This window comes from Aureobasidium namibiae (genome assembly GCF_000721765.1).
Source record: "Aureobasidium namibiae CBS 147.97 unplaced genomic scaffold scaffold_10, whole genome shotgun sequence".
NCBI lineage: Eukaryota > Fungi > Ascomycota > Dothideomycetes > Dothideales > Saccotheciaceae > Aureobasidium > Aureobasidium namibiae.
In genome coordinates, this window is record NW_013581199.1 from 511,644 (window position 1) to 532,261 (window position 20,618).

The 20,618-nt window shown below is 50.6% G+C and overlaps 11 protein-coding genes across 11 annotated transcripts; 6 read left to right on the top strand and 5 right to left on the bottom strand.

Moving 5' to 3' along the window:
* Nucleotides 1-222: 222 nt before the first annotated feature.
* M436DRAFT_73460 (uncharacterized protein) lies at nucleotides 223-2,796 on the bottom strand (the record flags this gene model as incomplete). Its single annotated transcript, XM_013571376.1, has 3 exons — nucleotides 223-2,011; nucleotides 2,063-2,321; nucleotides 2,574-2,796. The coding sequence occupies 3 exons, from the start codon at nucleotides 2,794-2,796 to the stop codon at nucleotides 223-225; spliced, it is 2,271 nt and encodes a 756-aa protein (XP_013426830.1).
* Nucleotides 2,797-3,366: 570 nt separating this feature from the next.
* M436DRAFT_48276 (uncharacterized protein) lies at nucleotides 3,367-4,611 on the bottom strand (the record flags this gene model as incomplete). The annotated part of the gene is made up of 1 exon (XM_013571106.1): nucleotides 3,367-4,611. The coding sequence occupies one exon, from the start codon at nucleotides 4,609-4,611 to the stop codon at nucleotides 3,367-3,369; it is 1,245 nt and encodes a 414-aa protein (XP_013426560.1).
* A 585-nt stretch (nucleotides 4,612-5,196) lies between these two features.
* M436DRAFT_82607 (NIPSNAP family protein) lies at nucleotides 5,197-6,307 on the top strand (the record flags this gene model as incomplete). Its single annotated transcript, XM_013571377.1, has 3 exons — nucleotides 5,197-5,407; nucleotides 5,467-5,763; nucleotides 5,823-6,307. 3 exons carry the CDS (start codon nucleotides 5,197-5,199, stop codon nucleotides 6,305-6,307), a joined length of 993 nt encoding a protein of 330 aa, XP_013426831.1.
* Nucleotides 6,308-6,759: 452 nt separating this feature from the next.
* Nucleotides 6,760-8,196, top strand: M436DRAFT_82608 (sn-1,2-diacylglycerol cholinephosphotransferase-like protein; the record flags this gene model as incomplete). The annotated part of the gene is made up of 4 exons (XM_013571378.1): nucleotides 6,760-6,899; nucleotides 6,962-6,971; nucleotides 7,053-7,210; nucleotides 7,275-8,196. The coding sequence occupies 4 exons, from the start codon at nucleotides 6,760-6,762 to the stop codon at nucleotides 8,194-8,196; spliced, it is 1,230 nt and encodes a 409-aa protein (XP_013426832.1).
* Nucleotides 8,197-8,718: 522 nt separating this feature from the next.
* M436DRAFT_16579 (uncharacterized protein) lies at nucleotides 8,719-9,531 on the top strand (the record flags this gene model as incomplete). The annotated part of the gene is made up of 1 exon (XM_013571031.1): nucleotides 8,719-9,531. A coding segment is annotated over one exon (813 nt), but the record flags the coding sequence as incomplete, so codon positions are not given.
* Nucleotides 9,532-10,336: 805 nt separating this feature from the next.
* On the bottom strand, nucleotides 10,337-11,691 carry M436DRAFT_48690 (uncharacterized protein; the record flags this gene model as incomplete). The annotated part of the gene is made up of 2 exons (XM_013571174.1): nucleotides 10,337-11,420; nucleotides 11,474-11,691. 2 exons carry the CDS (start codon nucleotides 11,689-11,691, stop codon nucleotides 10,337-10,339), a joined length of 1,302 nt encoding a protein of 433 aa, XP_013426628.1.
* Nucleotides 11,692-12,354: 663 nt separating this feature from the next.
* On the bottom strand, nucleotides 12,355-13,471 carry M436DRAFT_64506 (uncharacterized protein; the record flags this gene model as incomplete). Its single annotated transcript, XM_013571263.1, has 2 exons — nucleotides 12,355-13,412; nucleotides 13,462-13,471. The coding sequence occupies 2 exons, from the start codon at nucleotides 13,469-13,471 to the stop codon at nucleotides 12,355-12,357; spliced, it is 1,068 nt and encodes a 355-aa protein (XP_013426717.1).
* Nucleotides 13,472-13,663: 192 nt separating this feature from the next.
* Nucleotides 13,664-14,945, top strand: M436DRAFT_48921 (uncharacterized protein; the record flags this gene model as incomplete). Its single annotated transcript, XM_013571215.1, has 4 exons — nucleotides 13,664-13,862; nucleotides 13,915-13,933; nucleotides 13,995-14,099; nucleotides 14,147-14,945. The coding sequence occupies 4 exons, from the start codon at nucleotides 13,664-13,666 to the stop codon at nucleotides 14,943-14,945; spliced, it is 1,122 nt and encodes a 373-aa protein (XP_013426669.1).
* A 1,437-nt stretch (nucleotides 14,946-16,382) lies between these two features.
* M436DRAFT_17980 (histone-fold-containing protein) lies at nucleotides 16,383-16,742 on the top strand (the record flags this gene model as incomplete). Its single annotated transcript, XM_013571036.1, has 2 exons — nucleotides 16,383-16,455; nucleotides 16,510-16,742. Coding segments are annotated over 2 exons (306 nt in total), but the record flags the coding sequence as incomplete, so codon positions are not given.
* Nucleotides 16,743-17,623: 881 nt separating this feature from the next.
* M436DRAFT_13238 (uncharacterized protein) lies at nucleotides 17,624-18,290 on the bottom strand (the record flags this gene model as incomplete). Its single annotated transcript, XM_013571027.1, has 2 exons — nucleotides 17,624-18,070; nucleotides 18,132-18,290. Coding segments are annotated over 2 exons (606 nt in total), but the record flags the coding sequence as incomplete, so codon positions are not given.
* Nucleotides 18,291-19,356: 1,066 nt separating this feature from the next.
* Nucleotides 19,357-19,971, top strand: M436DRAFT_64510 (uncharacterized protein; the record flags this gene model as incomplete). The annotated part of the gene is made up of 2 exons (XM_013571264.1): nucleotides 19,357-19,824; nucleotides 19,927-19,971. The coding sequence occupies 2 exons, from the start codon at nucleotides 19,357-19,359 to the stop codon at nucleotides 19,969-19,971; spliced, it is 513 nt and encodes a 170-aa protein (XP_013426718.1).
* Between the last annotated feature and the right edge of the window lie 647 nt (nucleotides 19,972-20,618).

The following is a 20,618-nucleotide window of genomic DNA, read 5'->3' on the forward strand; positions in this document are numbered from 1 at the left end:
GAGACCCGAATCTACCGCCTAACCATCCCTCTGTTGACGCTTTCATGCTGATTCAAGTCTGCTTTTGCGTTGTCGATCGAGTTGCGTGGAGAAGCGGGTTTTCTGATCAAAATATGATGTCTTGCGTTCTGATGATGACGAGGGTTGGCAGAGATTACTAAGGTGCAATGCGCTGACCGGTAAGTTTACTACTTTAGCATACCACTGCCAGCTGACCTGCATCTAGTTGTACCAGTGCCCGTCTACCAATGGAGTGACCTCCTTGCTGCTGAAGCACGCATGCTTACGATCGCTCTCACTTTCCGGCTCTTCTGCAATCACTACTCCGTACTTCACTGGCAACAACGCCGCGTCTTCGTCATCAGGAGATGTATGGCAGGCAGCAGTGATAGCCAGACTACAGCTCGAAGCCAACGGCATACCAGGCTCAAGCTTCCTCGCGGCACTCGCCAACAACGCTAGAATGATGACTGCAGAGACGAAGAGCGACAGCACAATAGCCATGGCCGAGAAACCACAAGCAGATATTTTCAAGTTGAGCGGGTTCCCATCATAGTCGAAAACACTGATTTTAACGAGAAAGATGCTCCGAGCGACCAGCCAGTGCAACACAGTCATGGCAGCCATGAGTGGCACGCTGTAACGATAGGGCAACTGCAACCTGTACGTGCTTCGCTGTTCTCCTTCAGGTCTACTCACTCGCAGTGGTTTGCGGTATTTGGCGTAACTTGAGTACTCTCGTCCGAGCATCATCCTGGTCAAGCAATTGTTGTAAAAGACGTAGACGAACCAGATGGCGAGTTGAGGCGTATTGGCCAAAAGAACATTCTCAATCAGTGGTCTTTGGTAATCACCACCTGCTCCGATGAGTAAGTCTGTCGAGACTGCACCAACACCATCTTGCCACATGCGGGAGAGCGTATAAGTTTGAGATGTACTGTTCTTGCGATAGTTGATGGCGCTCGTCAGAAGGTATACTCCAGTGAACCGAGCGATTGCGCACAACACCATACAGGCAACCCAGCTTGACCTTGATGGGGCCTGGTACCATCGATTTTTCTGCTTCTTCCACTTCACTGGTGCTGTAGCCGACTTTTCGGCTACACCGGTTACAATGGACGTGCCTCGGACCATCGGGATATCGCTGTTGGTGTAGTCGGATAGCAACGACGTGGATCGTTCGAAGTAGATCACTCGATAGTCTTTGAGAAGCCTCGATACCAGTGTTTCGCGGTCTAACAGGCGCACTGCCCTGCTTCTGCGTACACCTTTGGCGGTGATAGGACCCATCCCGTGAGTGTAGGGATCGGGTTGGCTTAAGCATGAGCTGATCAAATCTCCAAGTGTGGCCATGGGGTGAAAGTTTCGGATGAGAAGTGCTCTTGACAGACACATTACCTTAATCAGGTTGCAGAGCAGCACCACGCCGAGTAATGGAGTGCTTATCTGGATAGTACAGTGTTGTTTAGCAGTCTCAGCTAGACAATACTTGACAGATGCTTCGAAGTAAGGTCCCTGGGGGTCGTATCCATCCCAGCGACCGAACGACATAGAACGTCGGACCAAAGCCTCATCTTGGTTGACTTCGATATCTACAATAGTCCAGTTTGTGGGGTATGAAAGCATCGTCTTGGTGTCACATCTTTTATTGGCTCCTTGTGTTTGCTTCCCACATATCCAGCCCAAGTCATCATCCAGAAACTCGGCCTGATGGTAGTACCCTATGATCAGGGGCCCTGTAACATTGGCATCGGATACAACTAAGACGTTCTTCCGCTTGGACTGCAGAAAGTTGGTACCATAGGCCCGGATGCAGTCTTCGTTCTCGAGTCTCGTCAACTTGCCGATGTTGCTCTGCAAGCGCGCCACTTGTCTGGTCGCCGTAATGATGTTCTCTGTGTAACCGTCAAGTCTGCTGCTATTCCAAGTCGCACCTTGTAAGAAGTCATCGGTGACTATTGCTGCCACATAATTGCTTGTCGATAACGTTGAGTATATGACCGAGTTGTAGCTACCGGTGATCAGCAGAGAGAATAGAGCACGAAGATTGCAGTGGTCCTACAGAAGATGCAACGGTATCGAGCTTAGGAAGAGACCAGCACAGAGCCACTTTCGCCAGAGACTCACGGCCATAACGTTTCGTAAAGAAGACACGCCCACATCAAGGTACCGACCAGCAGCATGAGCATCGCCTATGTCGTTTCTCGTGGGCGCGACAAGAAGTTGTACGCAGTTGTTGGAGGCTCCGAGCAAGAGTGTAGAGAGTATGTTGATCATAAGGTCGACCCAAAAGGTTATACTTTTCGTCTCTGTGCAAGAACCTTTTGGTATGGTCAGCTTCCGGTCATCAATGGCAGTTGTGATTCTCTCTCATGTGCAGACATGTGACGGGTCTAGCGATAAGAATGCACAATAGTTTCGACAAACAGGACAGTCTCCATCGAGATGTCGCATAGTTTAGACTCTCTTTGGTTACACCCCTGGTCAGGAAACCTTTGTGTCTTTCTATAGCAAAGACGTCGCTCTACATGTTGAGGGGGAGAGTGGAATTAAAGACGTCGGAGAGACCCTACCTTCAAAGACAGTTGCAAATCCATCTTGAACGCCCAGAGTCAAGGCCCATATCAACACTCCTAGATTGACTAAGATCACGGTAGCTGCGACGGCGATCCCTGCTCGTACAGTAAATCGCCAGCTATCTAGTTGTTTTGTGGTATCCGCACTGCGAACGGACGATTCCTCGGATATGAGTCCAGTGTGTGATGTCTCGCCGGACAATGTTGTTTTGTCCGCCATGACCGCCAGTATTCCAGTCGGGAAAGATCGCAAGAGGAACAAGGAATTGAGAAAGAAAGAATCATACCTGATATGGGTGTTTCATGGCTTACAGGATGGGCGCCTAGCATGCATGTCGATATTAAAGTCTTAGCCTGTATTCAGCCTTGTTGCCATCGAAGGGTCGCTTCCTTTCATAGCGCTACAAGGTCAATACCAGGCAACAAGAACCATCAGGTTCGGCGGAGGTTATGAAGATTCGTATCAATGAGAGAGACGAAGCACTCTTGTTGTATTGATAATATGGCCAAAATATCCGTGTTAGCGTGTGGGGATGCCTTTCTTCCCAGTTGATGACGACAGTGCTGAACACGAATGCAAATTCGCCTGCAATGCAAGAACCAATCATGCACCAACCGTAGGCGAGAGTCTTGTCACATTGAGAAGGGAGCGAGAGTGGTTTGTCAATTGTTTGTAATTTCGTAGGTCTGCTGAACCTGGAACATTAAAGAAAGGCCGCTAATGCCTCAAGGAAGGGGTCGTTAAACTATAGTACAGATGAAGGTGGTATCGTTCGTGAATGGTCTCCGTTTACTTAGCATCCTTCTTGGCCTTCTCGACAATATCTTGGGCCTTGTTGGACTGCTTCTCGAGAACCTTCTGGAGCTCCTCCATGGTCTCCTTCAGGAGCTTCTCGCCCTCAGACTTGTGCTTCTCAGCAACCTCTCTGAGTTGTTGGAGCTTGGGCAAGATCTCGCCGCCGTTGGGGATCATCTTGAGGTACTGATCCATGCCACCGAAGCCCCACTTGGAGCTCATCTCAGAGCCCTTGGACTTGGCCTTGTCGACGGCTGAGTTGACGTAACCCTCGAGATCGCCAGTGTTGCCAGACTCGATGCTGCTCTTGACCTTCTCGAACAGCTCCTTGGCGTTGCCTTGCTTGAGAGCATCGGCGTTGTTCTCAATGATCTCCTTGACCTTGGGGTTCTTGTCAAGGTAAGGCTTGGCCTGCTCGAGACCCTTCGACCAGGCTTGGTCGCCGAGCTTCTTGACCTGCTCGACCTTCTCCTCGACAATCTTGCGAGCCTTGTTGATGTTGGTAGCGCTGATACCACCAGCCATGATCTCCTTGACCTGGTCCCAGGTTCTGTCGACCTCTTGCTTGACCTCGGGGCCGTACTGATCACCCATGGACTTGAGCTGCTCAATTCTAGGGCCAACCGACTCCTTGAGTTGGGGGTGGTTGTCCATAAGGTCTTGAGCGGCATCGGCAGCCAGAGCACCGATCTTCTGGGAGAGGTTGCTGAGAGCCTCCATGGCCTTGTTCAAGCTGTCTTTGCTCAGGCCAGTCTTGGAGACGTCCTGGAAGTCGCTGTAGGTCTCTCTGATGATCTTGTCGACGTCGTCCTTGTGGTTCTGACGAAGAGTATCGAGATCCTTGAAGGCAGTGTCGATGTACTTGCGACCGCCGGGAATCCAGGCGACGTAAGAGTAGGCGAACTCCTTGACGTAGTTGATGGCCTCGTCGGCATCAGGAGTGTTTGCTTGAATCTTGTTGCTCATATCATTGTAGTAAAGAGCAGCATCCTTGGCGGCGCTGTTGACCTTTCTGGACATGCGACCAGCAGGGCTCAGGGCGTAGATGGTGTAGCCGACGACGGCAACGGCAGTACCGCTGGCAAGTCCAGTAACGACATGAGAGTTGCTGCCAGTCGATGAACCAGTGGATGAGCCAGTGGAGGAGGACTGGAAACGAGTCTGGGTGTTGCGGGGAACTCTCGCTGAGCGAAGAGCTCTGGGGACAGAAGAGCGGGCAATTGGTCTAGCGGCGTACATGATGAAGATGGAATTGGGTTTTGATGGGAAGAGGATTGTCAGGAACGAGAGGAGACCAGCAATTTTATAGCTTAGCACAAGATGCTTCGCAACCGTGACCGAAGAGGACAGGGAACTGAGAGCTTGGGCCCGATGACGTGTGTAAACGCTAATAGCTTCGCTGCCATGACGATTTTGTGTGGACTGGTCTCCATTTGTGGGTATTCACTTTGAGCCACAACGTGTGTCCCATATTCAGCGCACCGGATAGCAGTGGAAGGCGGTAGAAAGGCTCATGCGTCTTGCTCTTAAGAAGCCGAGGGCACATGAACGTGAACGAGCAATATGAAAATGACGGAAATGTAGCTCCCGCATGCCGCGCCGTCGAGACAAGCGCCTTCTCCACAACCCCGCGCGTCGATTGTCGATCAAGCGGAGGATGCCTCAGCTCCCGTCAGGGACCTTGCGACCTTCTCTCTTTGCTTCCTGCCCGTTGTCATCCTCTTGCATCTTTGAGCCGTCTAGCAACACCGTCAGACTCCGATCATTCAAACTACACCAATTTCTCCCGTCCGTTTTCCCCTCGATCCACATCCTTCTTAAGCCATGTACTCGCGACGCCTTGTGTCACGCCTGTCGACCTTGAGCACCTCAAACCTGACACGCCCTCTGTCGACAAGCGTCGTCGCCGCTGCTCCCAAGAGAGCACCTTCGCTTTCCGATGTCGAGCCTAACAAGGGCCAGCTGTTCGATCAGAAATCACAACAGTTCCGCGACGACCTAGCTGCTGCTCAGAAGAAGCGTGAGCAAGAAGAGAGTTGGTCTACCCGCACATCCTCGAGTATAATTCACTCTAATTACGAATCGTGTTGACAGAATCCAAAGCACTCAACCAGCCAGAAGATGGCAAGAAGACCGGCCGTCTCTCCAACCTCCTCTACGGTACCCAAGAGGGCCGTGAGATGGACAAGGAAATTGAGCGCAGTTTCAGTCAAGTCCTTGCCCGTGGCAAATACGTTCACAGTATCGTTTTGCACGAAGTCAAGCCCGACAAGGTCGATGAGTACGTCGAGCTTGTCGGTACTTGGTACCCTCGCATGGCCAACATGCCCGAGAATAAGGTTCATCTGGTCGGAAGTTGGCGAACAGAGGTTGGCGACTGTGATACCTTCGGTATGTCACTCTGACTCGTCGTCTTACCTGTGATTTCCCTGCTGATTGATAATTTACAGTTCACATCTGGGAGTACCAACGTTACGAGGGATACCACGCTTCCCTGCACGCCATCCAGCACCACCCCGACTTCCCCGAGTTCGACCGCAAGCTTAAGTCCCTGATAAACTCGAAAAAGACATCGTTGATGCAGGAGTTCTCGTTCTGGCCCACAACTGCTCCTCGCAAGCTTGGTGGAGTTTTCGAGCTCCGCTCATACACCTTGCACCCCGGTAACCTCTTGGAGTGGGAGACCCATTGGCGCACTGGTCTGCGTGCCAGAAAAGAGGTTATGGAAGGCGTGGGTGCCTGGTTCGTCCAGATCGGAGACTTGAACACCGTCCACCACCTCTGGCAATTCGCCGACCTCGAAGAAAGACGCTCGCGCAGAGAGCAGAGCTGGAGCGTATCTGGCTGGGGTGAGACAGTACACAAGACTGTCCCCTTGATTCAGAGCATGAAGAGCAGAATCTTGGTGCCCATGCCATGGAGCCCCGTAGCATAGAGAGCTAGCTTCGACGTGGGATGGTCAGAAACGACGGATACAAACGTATCACAGCATTCATCGGTTGGGAATCAACAGCGTCCACATAGCATTCAAGGGTCTTGCAGCGAAGGAGGCGGCGGAGTCAGGGCGAGCGCTGTACAAACCACATTTTAGCCTCGATTGTCAGGTAGCCAGCGCAATTCATCGGTTTTATACTTAGCAAACGGCCGTCTCTCGAAGCTCCAAGTACGCAGCAGGAAGCTTTGCATCTCTGCACGTGTTTCACCTATGACGAGGCGGTCTGACCTTGGACTTGAAAGCAGGATCGTGCACGTCCTTATCGTGCTTGGCGCGTTTTTCTCGAGACTCGACATCTCGCTGGCCGTCCTTCCTTCCACTGTTAGTTTTCCTCATTTTGAGATTGTAAAACAGATCTGTGACAGATCGATCAATCAATCAATCAATCAATCATGGTGTACATTCGTCAAGACCGGCTTCCCAAGCTCAAGGAATACAAGTACTCGGGCGTCGACCACAGCTTGTTGTCGCGTTATGTGTTAAAGCCGTTCTACACCCACGTCGTCATCAATTGTTTTCCAATGTCTATGGCGTGAGTAAACTGAGTTCTACAATGATTCTGAGGAGCGGTTGTATCTGACATATTTTCTGTAGGCCGAACCTCGTAAGTTGATTCACCTTAGACTCGAATTCATCGGCAACTGTAGATAGCTCTGCAACAGAATGCTGAGACCTACAATCACAGATCACTCTGAGCGGCTTCAGCTTTGTCATTATGAACCTGTTGACGATGTTCTACTACACACCTGGCATGGACCAAGATTGCCCTTCTTGGGTCTACTATTCGTGGGCCATCGGGCTATTCACATACCAGACTTTCGATGCCGTAGATGGTAGTCAAGCGTAAGTTCTAGGATCTGTCAGTAAGCACTAAAGTCTTGTAGTACTAATTTACTTTTTCTTGTAGACGAAGAACTAGACAAAGTGGTCCCCTCGGCGAACTTTTTGATCACGGTGTCGACGCTGTAAACACTTCCCTGGAGGTCCTCATCTTCTCAGCTGCTATGAGCTTCGGCCAGGGCTGGAAGACTGTCCTGATCCTCTTCGCATCTCTGTTGACCTTCTACGTGCAAACCTGGGACGAATATCACACCCACACTCTGACTCTGGGAGTTGTCTCGGGTCCTGTTGAAGGCATCGTCATCCTCTGTCTCGTGTACGCATTCACTGGCTACGTTGGTGGTGGCAGCTTTTGGCACCAATCCATGTTCGCTTGTCTGGGCGTACCTCGCCTCGCTACAATCCCTGACGTCGTCTACGACCTGCCCTGGACGGACTGGTACATGGTCCAAGGCAGCGCGGTGCTGATCTTCAACACCGTTCTGAGCGCCATGAACGTTATGGCAGCCCGTCGTCTGCGCAAGGAGAATCCCGTCTTCGCGCTTTACGGTCTGGCTCCCTTCTTCCTTACTTGGACTGTCATCCCCGCCTACCTCTTCCTTCAGCCCGTCATCCTGCGCCAGCACCTTGTGCCTTTCGTCCTCTATGTTGGTCTCGTCAACGCCTACTCGGTCGGCCAGATGATCACTGCTCATTTGACCAAGTCGCCCTTCCCCATGACCAACGTGTTGGTCTTGCCTCTGCTCTTTGGTGTCATTGACAGTCTGGGTCCTGTCCTGCAGCAACACATCGGTCTCGGCTGGCCTAGTGCTCTGGGTGATGGACAGTACCAGATTGCCTTCATGTTCTCCTGCCTGGGTCTTGCAGTCGGTGTGTACGGCAGCTTCGTCGTTGATGTTATTGTCACTATCTGTGATTACCTTGACATCTGGTGTCTGACCATCAAGCACCCTTACGTTCCTGAGACTGAGGAGAAGAAGGTTCGTTAAGTATTTGATTGGAGAATGCATGCCTTTTTATGGACGTCATCCGTGGCATGTCGGAGTCGATGAGGTGCGATGAGATGCGATACTGGGGTATCAGACTAGACGAAAGTGGGAGTGGAGGATTGTACGAAGTAGATTATGGAAACGAATATTGATTAGAATGTCACACAAAGGTGTGAGACGGAAGCGAAAAGACGATGTATGGTAATGGTATACGCTTTTTACGATAGAATAGCCAGATTGGTGCACCTCGATCACCACTTGTCCACGTCTCAAGAGTCATTGCGAACGATATCTGCCGCTCTGACTTTCTGCTCGAGCCCTGTAACAAAGCACAGATGTTTGACCAACCTGCTGAAATGTCGTCATCACTTTTGGTTTCTCTAATTGAATCCAAGTATTTCCCTCTATAACATAAAGCATGCAGACATGTCGCTACACTCGGCACCGACTCCGAGTACATCTCAAATGGTCGCTCCTAACTTTCCTGCCCTGATTGGCCAACCTGCACCGCCTATAATACTACCGACAGTACACCAAACCAGCCAATTTCTCGCCTCTTTCTTTCCCAAGCGAGCGCGCGATGTACAGTGGCTATACCACGAACCTCGGAATCCTCGCTATTCAGCAGCTACTGCCCATGTTGCTCGGATAGTATGTAGCATCACGCCTACAGCCGGAGTATACACAGCCATGTATGCTGCTCGCGCACCACCACCTCTGGTATTCCTTCACCGGCCATTTACTCTAGATCGAAAACGCGTTCCTCGAGGCGCAAATGTTTTGAGCTCACACGTCGGTTTTGACGAAGTTCTGACGACTGGCTGGAACGAAGCCTTGGCCGAGCGACTGGATTTATATACCGGCGAGGACGCTGTATGCATACAAGGCTACAAAGGCGACCCAGACCGACGTATAGGTCTTGTGGCCGCATTCCGCACACCTGCAACGCTCGGAACCGTCTCTGATCGCATCAAGCGCGAATTTGGGCAGTGGGATGCTGTGCATGGCGCTGATGTTGACAGCGAAACCGACATGGCACAACCCGTGACCGTGGTTGCTATCATGAATGCCTTCCATCCTGAAGAAGTACAACGGGTCTCCGAAGCTGCGCTATCCAAGGGCTGGATCGCAGACATCGACCAAGGAGACAGTATAGTCTATCTTACTGGCCAAGCAAGGGAACCAGGACTTGCCGCCGCACTCGAAAAGAAAATGAAAGTCTTCTGTGTCGGTCATCGCAGCTGTGAGGAATGGGGTATCAGATTTATTGCCTCTGAGTTGAGACGAGAGTTCCCAATGGTTGATGTCGCCGAAGTGTTCGAGGATGAAGAGCCGCGGCCGCCTAGGGAGCCCAAGAAGCCAAAGCCGGATTTGAAAAGGAGTGTACCTTCATCGTCAGCAAACTTACCAGAGCAAAAACGCAGACAGAGTGATACTGTCACTACGTAGATATTCGCCTAGAAGAAAACAAAGAAACATCTGTCTCCATTGCACGCAAACTCTTTCTACTCCTGTGTGTTTTCAAAATCGAACATTTTTTTATGCTGCGAAGACAACCCTGTCATTATACTGCAACCTCGATTGCAACATCAAAAACATCTCAGTGCTGAAGATTTGCACACCAAGATGCCTGAGAATAGGCATGAAAAAGTACTGAGGTGTCTCAGTCTTCTGAATGTCAATTTGTTGCGTTGTGGAGTTTGTTGCAAGAAGATATTGTGGTTAGCATTTGCTCAACAAGATCTCAGCCTCATCCGTCTGCTGAAGTAAGTCTTGCATAGTGTTGCAGACAACTTATCGTAGCAGCTTGGTATTTATCGAGAAACGGTCTACCCGCATAGTTTTCTTTGGAAACACCTATATTCTAGAGCTTGTTGTGCCTTTCTATAGCGTCTAAACCATCGTGGGGGTGAGGGTCGGAGATACACAGACCTGTCAGAATGCAAACTTATATGCGTGACAGACATTTGCATATGCGAGGAAATAGCATGAAACGAAGATGATCAAGACTCAAGAGATGATGGAGCGACGTATGGAAAGAACCAGATGTTTTGTACTCTATATTAGTCTAAGGTGTATATGTGTCAATGATCTATCGCTACGCAACCAAGTTCTGTCACCACATCTGAGACTTAAAATCTCAGGTCTCCTCTTCCTCGCCCTGATCTTCGTCCTGGCCAGGCATCATCATACGTTTGGTCAAAACCGCCCTGGCGTGCGCAAAAATGTTGAAGAGCCAGATGATGAACACCAGGATACTCATTATACTTCCAACCCACTGAATACCTTGACTCTCCAACTGCTGACCGATGTTGATAGTCGCAATTGTTAGACCGACGTTGGGGAATACTAAGGCCCAGTTCACCAAAGAAAATGACATTTTCTTGATCCCGTACAGTACAGAGATGATTGCGATGAAAAACCACCATACTGCGATCATGTAAATGAAGATTGATACGAACAGTGCCATGGCCTTCAGTGCTGGGATTGCCATAGGATTGGTGGCGAAATATCCATAATTTCCGGGTAGTGCTTTGGACATACCGATCAAAGACAAGATTGTAAAGCCAGGAGGACCGACGCAAATGAACATGCCAGGTCGTGCGTTTGGCGGCGGGAGCCCGTATTCCATTAGTCTAACAATCATGACCGCGTAGAGCATGACTGCGACCGTCCAGCCCAATCCTTGACTTGCCACACCTGCGACGATGATGGGTAGTCTTGACTCTGGTGGCTGGTTGCTAGCGATGATGTTTGCGAGTGTTCCAGATAGCATAACAGGGAAAATAGGAAGGATCCAGGAGGGTGCCATGGATTTGACCAGCAATTGCTTCGCCATGAAGAGGTACCAATACTGGAAGATTGCGACCAAAAAAGTGCATGCAAAATAGATCCAGAACAAGACACGAAGGACCGTGATTAGCCACGGACCAACGTTGCCTACACCATAGTTGTTCATACCTCCAATGATGGTCGGTAACGAGAGCCAGAAGGTAGGGAAAAAGAGGGCCTCTGAGGGATGCTTGAGAGACTTATGGAATGATCCAGGATACATGATAAATCGAGCCGTGATGGCGCCGCAGAGTATCACAAACAGTACGAGGTCGAAGATATAGACTATCGTTCCAATGGTCATGAGTCCGGTGAATTTGTGTGGTTGAACCGAGAGGAGAGTCGCAAAACCTCCTGTGGACATCGTAAGTGTAAACCAGGCCCATGTGAAACTAGAATATGGTCAGAAATGTATACCATCGTAAGGATATCTCTTAGAACTTACTGTCTCAATCGCTCCTTAAGTGTGATTTCCTTATCTGTGCCTTCTGGAGCCACATCTGAGATGCGTCTATGGTGATGTGGTCTTTTGTGTGCAATCTGCTTTTCCAGGTCCTTCAATCTAGGTTCCAGTCCTTCGCCGGAGCTGTTCGTCGCTGTCGATCCGTGGCTCAGTTCGCTGGCTGGGCTCCCAGCTTGGTTCTCTCGTCTACGAAACGCCATCTAGACCAGATATGTAGTGATGAGGTTGATGACGGTTGTGTACTTGGATATTAAGATTATAGTGAAGGGTGCATGAGAAATGTTGAAAGCAAGAAGGCAAAGGTTCTACTTAGAAAACAAGAAAGGAATAGAGTTATAGAAGGCCCAAGAGCCTCTCCGGCGATACCTACTTCAAAATCATGTCTATTTGACCGTAAGTCAGGAGCCATTATGATGTCGCCGTTCCGCGGAATCGACGGCGACAAAAAAACCGTCAAGGTGGTTTGCTAAAAGTTGAAAGTTGCATGGAGAGGTGGGTCAAAATATTGTCAGGTATGACGTTTTTTTGGTTGAACATTTGTCGGAGAATCAGCCCGGACCCTCGGAATACTCAGATCCACCTTCTTGAAAGTTATTGCTGCTCCTGTCGACCTAGGGTTTAATTCCTGATGATTGGTCTTGCAGCCTGTTGTGCTGAGAAAGAACTCGAAACATACGCTGTCCACTGCTGGTCATAGAAAGACCTTGGAGGTTGGCAGATCGGGTGCTCTCGGCGAGTCAGATAATAAGCATGTATGAAGCGACTTGGCATCGCGAGTCGTTTTCGTGGTCGGAGCGATCGGGTTGAGAGATCATGAATGAGCGCATCTGTAGATAGCTACCAGGCACAGTGATAGGACTACTCTAGACCTGGAAAGCCAGACCGGCTTTCTTGACCATGTTGTTGCCTCCTCCAGCGAAACCAGTGCCTTCAGAGCTGATCTCTACTAGACCCGGTCTGATCTTCTCTTTCTCCTCTTTGCCCTCCTTCTTTTCGCGCTTCTTCTCAGTGACATTGGTCTGGCAAACGTAACATCTTACCACCCCAACCTCTGCTGTTGCATCGTGAGCGTCCTTTTCTGACGGCTTCATGAATTTGGCAGAACAAGGCTTGCACAGAACATGACCACAAGGCTTGGCCAATACTGCTTTTGTGGAATTGGTCAGTGCCTTTTTGCATGAAGGACATGAGCGAACGAGGTCATTGGAAGCTTCGGCCTTCTCTTCGGTGAAGTAAACAGAGACTAGCGACTTCAAGGAAAAGTCGTGAGGCTTGTCTGGTGTTGAAGCCGGACATTGTGGATTCAACTTGGTCGGCTTTGTCGCAGCAGTAGAGCTTGATGGAGTCAAGGAGGGAATCCAGAAAGAAGTGGCAGCTTTCTGGTCGATGGGATTCTGATCATCCTTCTTCAACTTTGTGTTCTGACCACCCAGACGCATCAGCTCGTCTTCATCAATCTCTAGCTTGCGCTTGGTGCCTTTGTTGTCGGGATTTTGTTCGTCGACGATGACCTTGCCAGCTTCTCGTCCGATGATGTGTCTGGCAGCAGCATTTCCGGGACCGAGTTTACTGTTCAAGCCCTGTTGAACAAGCTCGAAGTCTTGAACGGCGCGCTCCTTCTCTTGTTCTCTCTTGAGTTGATCGGCTTCGGCCTCCTCTGCTTTCTTGAGGATGTACTCTTTGTCAAGACGTTTGATATCCTTCTTCTGGGCGAGCAGGTTCGATAGGGCGCATTCTCGGCAGAAAATATGGCCGTGGGAAGAACAAGATACAGGATCGCGAGCGGTCAATAGACACAGGCGACAAGAGCCGAAGGGAAGAAAGGAATCTCGTGTGAGTCGAGTGGACTTTGAGCCCCATGTGCCCTTGAGCTCTTCGCGTTCGTGGGCTGTAAAGAAGGCGAGCGATGTATTGTGCTTACCTTTTCGAATATCAGTTGCGTGCTACAAAGAGAGAAGACGTCGACGTACTATGCGACATGATGGTAGAGTTGAACAGAAAGAAGTCGCGTAGGTAGATTGCGATCGCGAAAAGAATGCGGTCATCGAGTGTGGAGCGGCGCCACGTGGGTCGAAGTTGGCTAAGTTTGGAATGCTAAATAATGTTTCCCTCGTCGCCAATCGCTCCTCTGCTCTCGCACTGTCATGCACTGAGTCTTGTTGAATACCAGCAATGGCTGCTCCTGACGCTCCCGATCAGCCCTCGATGCTCTGGCGAACCGGTTCCTCGATCATCACAGGTGCCACAGGCTTCCTTTGCCGTACCTTTCTTGTTGGCCTGAACAGGCTCGAGGTGAAGGGCTATGACAAGTTCATGCGCCTTCTTGACGAGCGCGCGGACGTGAACGGCAGGACAAAGGGTCTCATTACTGGTGTGTATTCTTCTCTTTGCTTTGCGAAAACGTTGATACTGACTGCCTCCAGTTTCAAACCATACTAGCGTGTACGTACGTACAGCCTTGCTCGGGACTGAATTTCGATTGAGTGCTGACACCAGCATACAGTATGGATGATCCTATTATGTGGGGCGTATTGCCATACAAATATCATTGGAATCCGAACAATGTTCGTTGGAGTCTTGCCAGCCACGATCTAGCTTTCCAGAATAAGTACGTTTGTCACTCGCATTGCTTGGGCACCGTCTGATTTCGCCCAGGTTCACTTCCTTGTTCTTCAGTCTTGGAAACACTCTCCCATGCCACCGACTGGCGCACTCTCCGCATGGCGGTCTGTTCCAACCTACCATGACCCAAGCCATTCGTCTCCTCTCCGCTGGTCCCTTTGTAGCTCCAACTGCGACTGCCGCATCGCCCTCGTTGAAAAGCCCCGACATCGCCGATCCTTTCTCGGACGCACACCTCACGTACAGCACTGATGGCCACGACACTTTCCCTGCCCCTTCGGCCTACACTTCGAGGAGACACGCCTGGGTCCACATCTTCCCTGAAGGCAGGGTTCACCAGAAAGAAGACAAGACTATGCGCTATTTCAAGTGGGGCGTCTCGCGTTTGATCCTGGAATCAGAACCTGCACCAGACCTCGTACCCTTGTTCATCGAAGGTTTCGATTCAGTCATGCACGAAAGTCGTGGCTTTCCGCGACCCGTTCCACGAGGAGGAAAAGATGTCTGCGTCACTTTTGGCGACAAGATCGACACAGGAGACGCTTTCCGCGATTTGAGAGACAGATGGGCAGCCTTGAAACGACAAGCAGTACAACGAGGAGCAGAGAGCGATGAGCTCGGTGTCATTCGCGACGAACAGTTGATGCATGGAGCAGAGGCTGTGAGTTTGCGAAAAGAGTGTACGATGCGCGTCAGGGATGCAGTATTGGCTGTGCGGAGAAGTAGAGGCTGGCCTGACGAAGACCCCAAATGTGGTTTGATCGAGACCTGGGCCATGGAAGGCACTGGCGAAGGCAAGATGGCCGATGGATCTTACACGAGGGATACTTAGAAGAGGGAACAGCTACGACTAGGCACGGCAGTGAGTGTGCCGCATGTTGGATTATATGTCGGCCACAAGATAGACTTGAACCATTGATTTGAGCTTTGAATGCGTCACATAGGTTGGTGATATTTTCGCGTCTAAGAAAGTCGTTGTGAGATAGCAAAAAGCAAGATACGCGTTGAACGACGCGTGCGGACCTCTGCCAAAGCCTGTCACATTTTTGAAATGCTCGGCTAATTCTTACGCCATGGCAGAAAGCATGTTTGTAGATCTGAATATTGGAAGCAGAAGTGCATCCAAGGGTACTTGCTGGGACCCCAATTCTTGCAAGAGATCTGTCCGAGATAGAAGTTTTGTTTTGTGAATACCATGTTGTGACATACTTTCTAACAAGGAGGAAGGAACGTGTCGATGAGCAAACATAAAATTTTAGCGGGCGGAAGGGGTGGCTGAGCTCAGAGCTACAAATGCGTCAGAATCCCCATCGCGCAGTTTCCTTCGGCTTGTGCACCTTCCTCATCTTTGTTCTCAGATATCCGCCATAGGCTGCAGGCTTCGCCCATCGACCTCACTCCCCCACCGCCAAGAAGATTTGCCCGACTATCGATTGCTACCCGCACCACTTTTTGCCCAATCAAGCAAGCAGCGCGTTTGGAGCTGTGAACAAAATCTGGTCGTCACTTCCTTGTTTGCTCAAACCAATTGCTGTCGCTCGTGAGCCCTTGTGGCCAGGGCTGCGTATCACCTCTGAGCTGCTGCCTGTCGCTTGAACCATCAACCCCAAATCTTCACATGGACCAGTCATACGCCCCGCGGTCCCCCGAATTGTCCGGTTACGCGCCTCGTTCTCCAGACTTGGCCGCCTACCGACCAGTCTCTCCTCAAGGCCAGGACCTGTACGCGCCTCAATCGCCTGATCTCTCTGGCCTGCAACAACCTCAGCAACTATACGCTCAGCAAGCACCTGTCCATTCAAGCTTCGGCTTGGACCAGAACCAGCAACAACCATTGCATCAACACATTCCTCAAACATACCCTCCTCAACAATCAGGTTACACACTCGCCCACCACTCTCTGCAGCAACCCTCTCAATCTTTCCAACCCGATCCTTATCAAAATCTCGGCTTTGGTCAACAGCCCGCCTACCAACAGCAGTATCCTCCTTATCCGGAAATGCCTGTGCAAACCCGTAACAGGGGTGTGCGCACGCCCGCCGAGGTCGGAAGCTACAACTACGACAATGGCAATGTCAAAGAGGAGGAGGAGCAGCAGCAGCAGCAGCAGCACCCTGCATGGGAACAGCCACAACCTACAGCACAAGCACAAACACCCGCTCGCCGTGGCAGAAAGCCGAAAAGCGAGACCGCCAACGGTGGTGCCCCTCCAACTCCCATGAAGAAGATGGATACCGGTGGCGTAGAGGTCAAGACGAAGTTTCCTACTGCAAGGATAAAGCGCATCATGCAGGCCGATGAGGACGTGGGTAAAGTGGCTCAAGTCACTCCAGTGGTAATGGGTACGTTTTTTCACACCTCCCTCTGTCTTCTGCGTTCACTAACAGATCCTACAGCCAAAGCACTCGAACTATTCATGATCCGCCTCATCTCCGCCAGCGCAGGCGTCGCCAAACAGCGCGGCTCCAAGCGCGTCCTCTCGCAGCACATGAAGTCCGCCGTAATGCAAGACGAACAATTCGACAACCTCCGCGACATTGTAGGCAGAGTGCCAGACGCACCCGCAAAGGGCGCCAATGGCGACGACTCTGAAGACGAGGACAGTGCACCCAAGAAAGGCGCAGGCAGAGGAAGAAAGGCTGGCGCGGGAGCCGGTGCTGGCAGAGGAAAGAAGCGAAGAGATAGTGACGACTTCTGATGAACCACTTTGAAGAAAGAGCATGAGATCTTTGCTTTTGTACGAGCATATACAGCTGAGAGCAGGCATAATACTTCGAATGAGCCCAACAATCAAAACATGATACCCCAATCACTTTTTCTGCCAATGCTTGCTTGTGGCCCGAACTGAACCAACGTCATTGCATTGTTGATCTCTCATAAATCGTAGTTCCTGCTTATCAACCTTGAAACAAGATATAGTGCTCTAGGAAGCGAAATGACCAGAGCTGAGACAAGACATCATAAGCAAGATGAAAAAGATGATATCACGCTCCCCAGCCGAAGCAACAGATAGAAACGAAGAAGACCAGATTGGAGAAAGCAATATACAATTCGAAAAAGTGAAAACTCAATTTCAATATAGTCAAGGGAAAAAAAAGCTATGGTATCTTTCGAGTGTGAGAAAAAAACACAACAACAACAACAACAACAACAACAACAACAACAACAACAACAACAACAACAACAACAACAACAACAGTAAATGTATCGACAACGAACCGTAGGGAAACAAACAAGTACAGCCTTAAGATAGGACGAGCGTTTTCTGCAGAATCGAAGAAAACAAAAGGAAAATGGCGTTAATCTCGTAAGATGTGATGGGAATATGTGGCTTCCCATCATGGTGAACAAATGGAATTGATGGTCTGGAGAGGTGATTGCGGCAGTGGCTTTCTGGATATGTTCTGTTGCCGATTTGAGGAGTCTTGCTGAGTAGTGTGTCGCTGGTTGATATTTTGGGGGAGAAGCTGGTGAGGTATGCTGTCGATATTGGTGTAGTTTGCTCTAGTCTTCCAGCTCCAAGATGCGCTTGACGACAGAGACCTCGGCGTGGCCACGCATATTCTTCATGCGATGGCACCAGACGACCTGGCCGTCTTGAAACAAGAACTCGCCGCCAATCTGGAGCAAGTTACCACCCTTGAATTTGGTGGTACCCTTTGCCTTGGCCATGTTGGTCCATTGTTTCAGTTGCCATTGGTTGAAAGAGATGTCCTTCATGTATTCTGGTCTCTTCGGTCCGGCTAGGTTCAGGGTGAGGGTCATGCCTAGAGCCTTGTAGAGTTTGCGCGAAGGGTCGGCGAAGATGGGGAAGGGACAGCCAGTGGCTTGCTTGTAGAAGGGAATCATGGATGGTGAGCCACAGCCAATGACGATGATGTTTGTGGGAACGGCCATGGTGTAGTAAGCCTGCATGGTGATGGCCTCGGCAATGGCCTTCATGTAAGCTTGACAGGCCTGCAGGAACCGATGATCAGTAACGGTTGCTGACTCGTGGGTGAAATTAGGTATAACTTACGCCGCAGAAGAAGTGTCGCACAAAGATGATGAACTGTCTGTCGCCAATGGCATCCAGACCTGTGAAGAAAGTGCTGAAGAGTCGCGAGGTTCCATTGGCATCGTAAACAGGAACCTGGCCAGCGACAGCGAGTTGTCCACGGTCAGGACAGTCGTCCGAGACGTCTAGATCCTCACGGAAGCGTCCAAACCAATCATCTGCATCGGTGAAAGAGTGATCATACGAGTTGGTCGTTGCAGTATCTGAAGTTCCAGCTCCATGGCCGTTGGCTGACAGTTGGGTAGGTGAGAAGACTGGCGAAGAAATAGGGGAGATGTCCAGAGAGGAAACGGCACTGTTTCGGCTGTTGACACGCGACAGAGATGGCGACGAGATGGGAGACACGTCGTGGTCGCGATCTGGTATTTCGATGGTTGGCATATTTGAGGCTCGGCGATCCCAAGACCGCTAGATTATATGAGGCACGGGCTGAAGGATTTGGATCTAGCAATATGTATCGTGGGGAAGGCTTCAACAGGCGTTAGATCAGATGGATGACGGCGATGCAATTGAGCTTTTGAATGGCCGAGTGTAGTTGTGAATGCAAGGAGAGTATGGATGGACGAGCGGGAGGTCGAAGGGAAACGAAGGTGAGGAGCGAGCACAAGGCCGATAATAAGTTGGAGACAAAAACGTGCGTCACCAGAGTTGCGGATCGGTGGACTTGGTCCGAACTATATATCTCGGCGACGCAGCGTGCCATGCGTCTAGATCGACCAAGTTCCGGTGCCACCAGCTTTGAACGAGAGACGGCGCATCGCGGCCCGCCCATACTAATCCTGAACCGTGTCTGATTTGTGAATCGCGCACCAAGGTATTGCTGCGAAAAATTCCCGTCGATAGGGGCAGCAACTGCCCTGCATTGCCATGTACCAATCTTTCGGTCGAGGGAGCCTCTTCCAAGCAACGTGCCGTAGCACAAGACCGCTCAACTTGGCAGTTTCTCGAGTACTGACACACTGCAGTAGGGATCCCTTCACATGGCAGCGTCTCACCTTGGTGGAGTTCTGAACAGATCACATCCTCAGCCAATGCAAAGCTCTGTCCATATCTGCAGGTCCGGAACAGGAAATGCCGCGGCCCAGCTGAGCTCTCGCGAGAGGGAAAAAAATCGTTAGAACACAAATGGCTGACACCTACCTTGGGTCTTGAGGCTTGCCCCGCAGGTGACCGAGACGTGGACAAAATGCTTGTACAAAACGGTCCCGACTCCCCTTCTATTCTTCTACGCGACCATCGAAGAAGCAAGCATGCGCAGCACGCTGGTCACAATGATCAGCGCCGAAGATGGCAATTTGTAGTTAAAGAGATCCAAGACATCACTAACTACGTCGCTCGCAACCAAGCCCCTGGGAGCAGCAACCCCATTTCCCCAAGATCTACCCATCTCATGAGCTCCAGTCATGGGCTGAACATCGCAATTCAACACCGAGCTTGTTCCGCACAGCGGCATGGGCGTCAACGCCTCCAAAGGTCTGCGCTGGCATCTTTACAGCCGATAGGGCTCTGGCAGAGCTGGGCCTCCTACCGTTTAGGAGACCAAGCTCTCCGGGACGGCATGTTCTGCGACGAGCCCTTGTCGATGGACTCGAAGGCTCGCTCCACTCGACTATTTCTCGGTGGGCTATCCCACGCGACAAGCGGCACGCGTACAGTAAAACAACTGTCATGCAGGAAGCCCAGTCCAACCGATGGCTTTCCCTCCACGCCAATCAAAGTCTGACGGAAGTACATGTACGACTGCCAATTCGAATAGGTAGTCGTCGGAAAGGCCTTTCAGCAGAGTTCCGGCGATGCATAACATTACTGATGAGAAGTAGCTGTTAGTCTGTTTGGTAATTACGCGATATCCCTCAACCTTGTCTTGTCGAGACCGAGGTGGCTGACGCCGAACACGTCTCTGCCCGCGGCTTCGACCAACGAACTGAAGGTTGAAAAGTCACCTTCCGAGTTTGATCTAATCTTGGTTTCTCCCTGCAGGCAGCAGCTAGCCTCCTTCTGTGTCAAAGTCAGTAACGCGGATAGCTGTAGAGCTGCACAACAACCTCGAGAAACTCCACGGCATCCATATAGATGCGGCATCTCGAAGACTCTCTTTGGACACATCTCCAATCTAGAGACCATTGTGTCTTTTGATAGTGGAAACGTCGTTCGAGGTCTCCATGGGAGAAGCATGAGAGTCACAAACCTAGCACATGGAGAGAGTGGGGGGTATCGTAGGACATGCGCAGCTCTGACAACCCAAGATAGACCAGTTGGCTCCAGATCTCGTAATTCTCACATACATCAGGATACATTGTAACACGTACACTGCACAACCATCTCCTGTCAGTAGTCTGCAATCCAAGTGAGAGAAACTGCTGTATGTGAAGCTTCATCATCTGCTGATCGGCTTCAAGCTACTTATGATTCCAAGATGGGTTCCAAAACCGAACGATGCCAAATCAT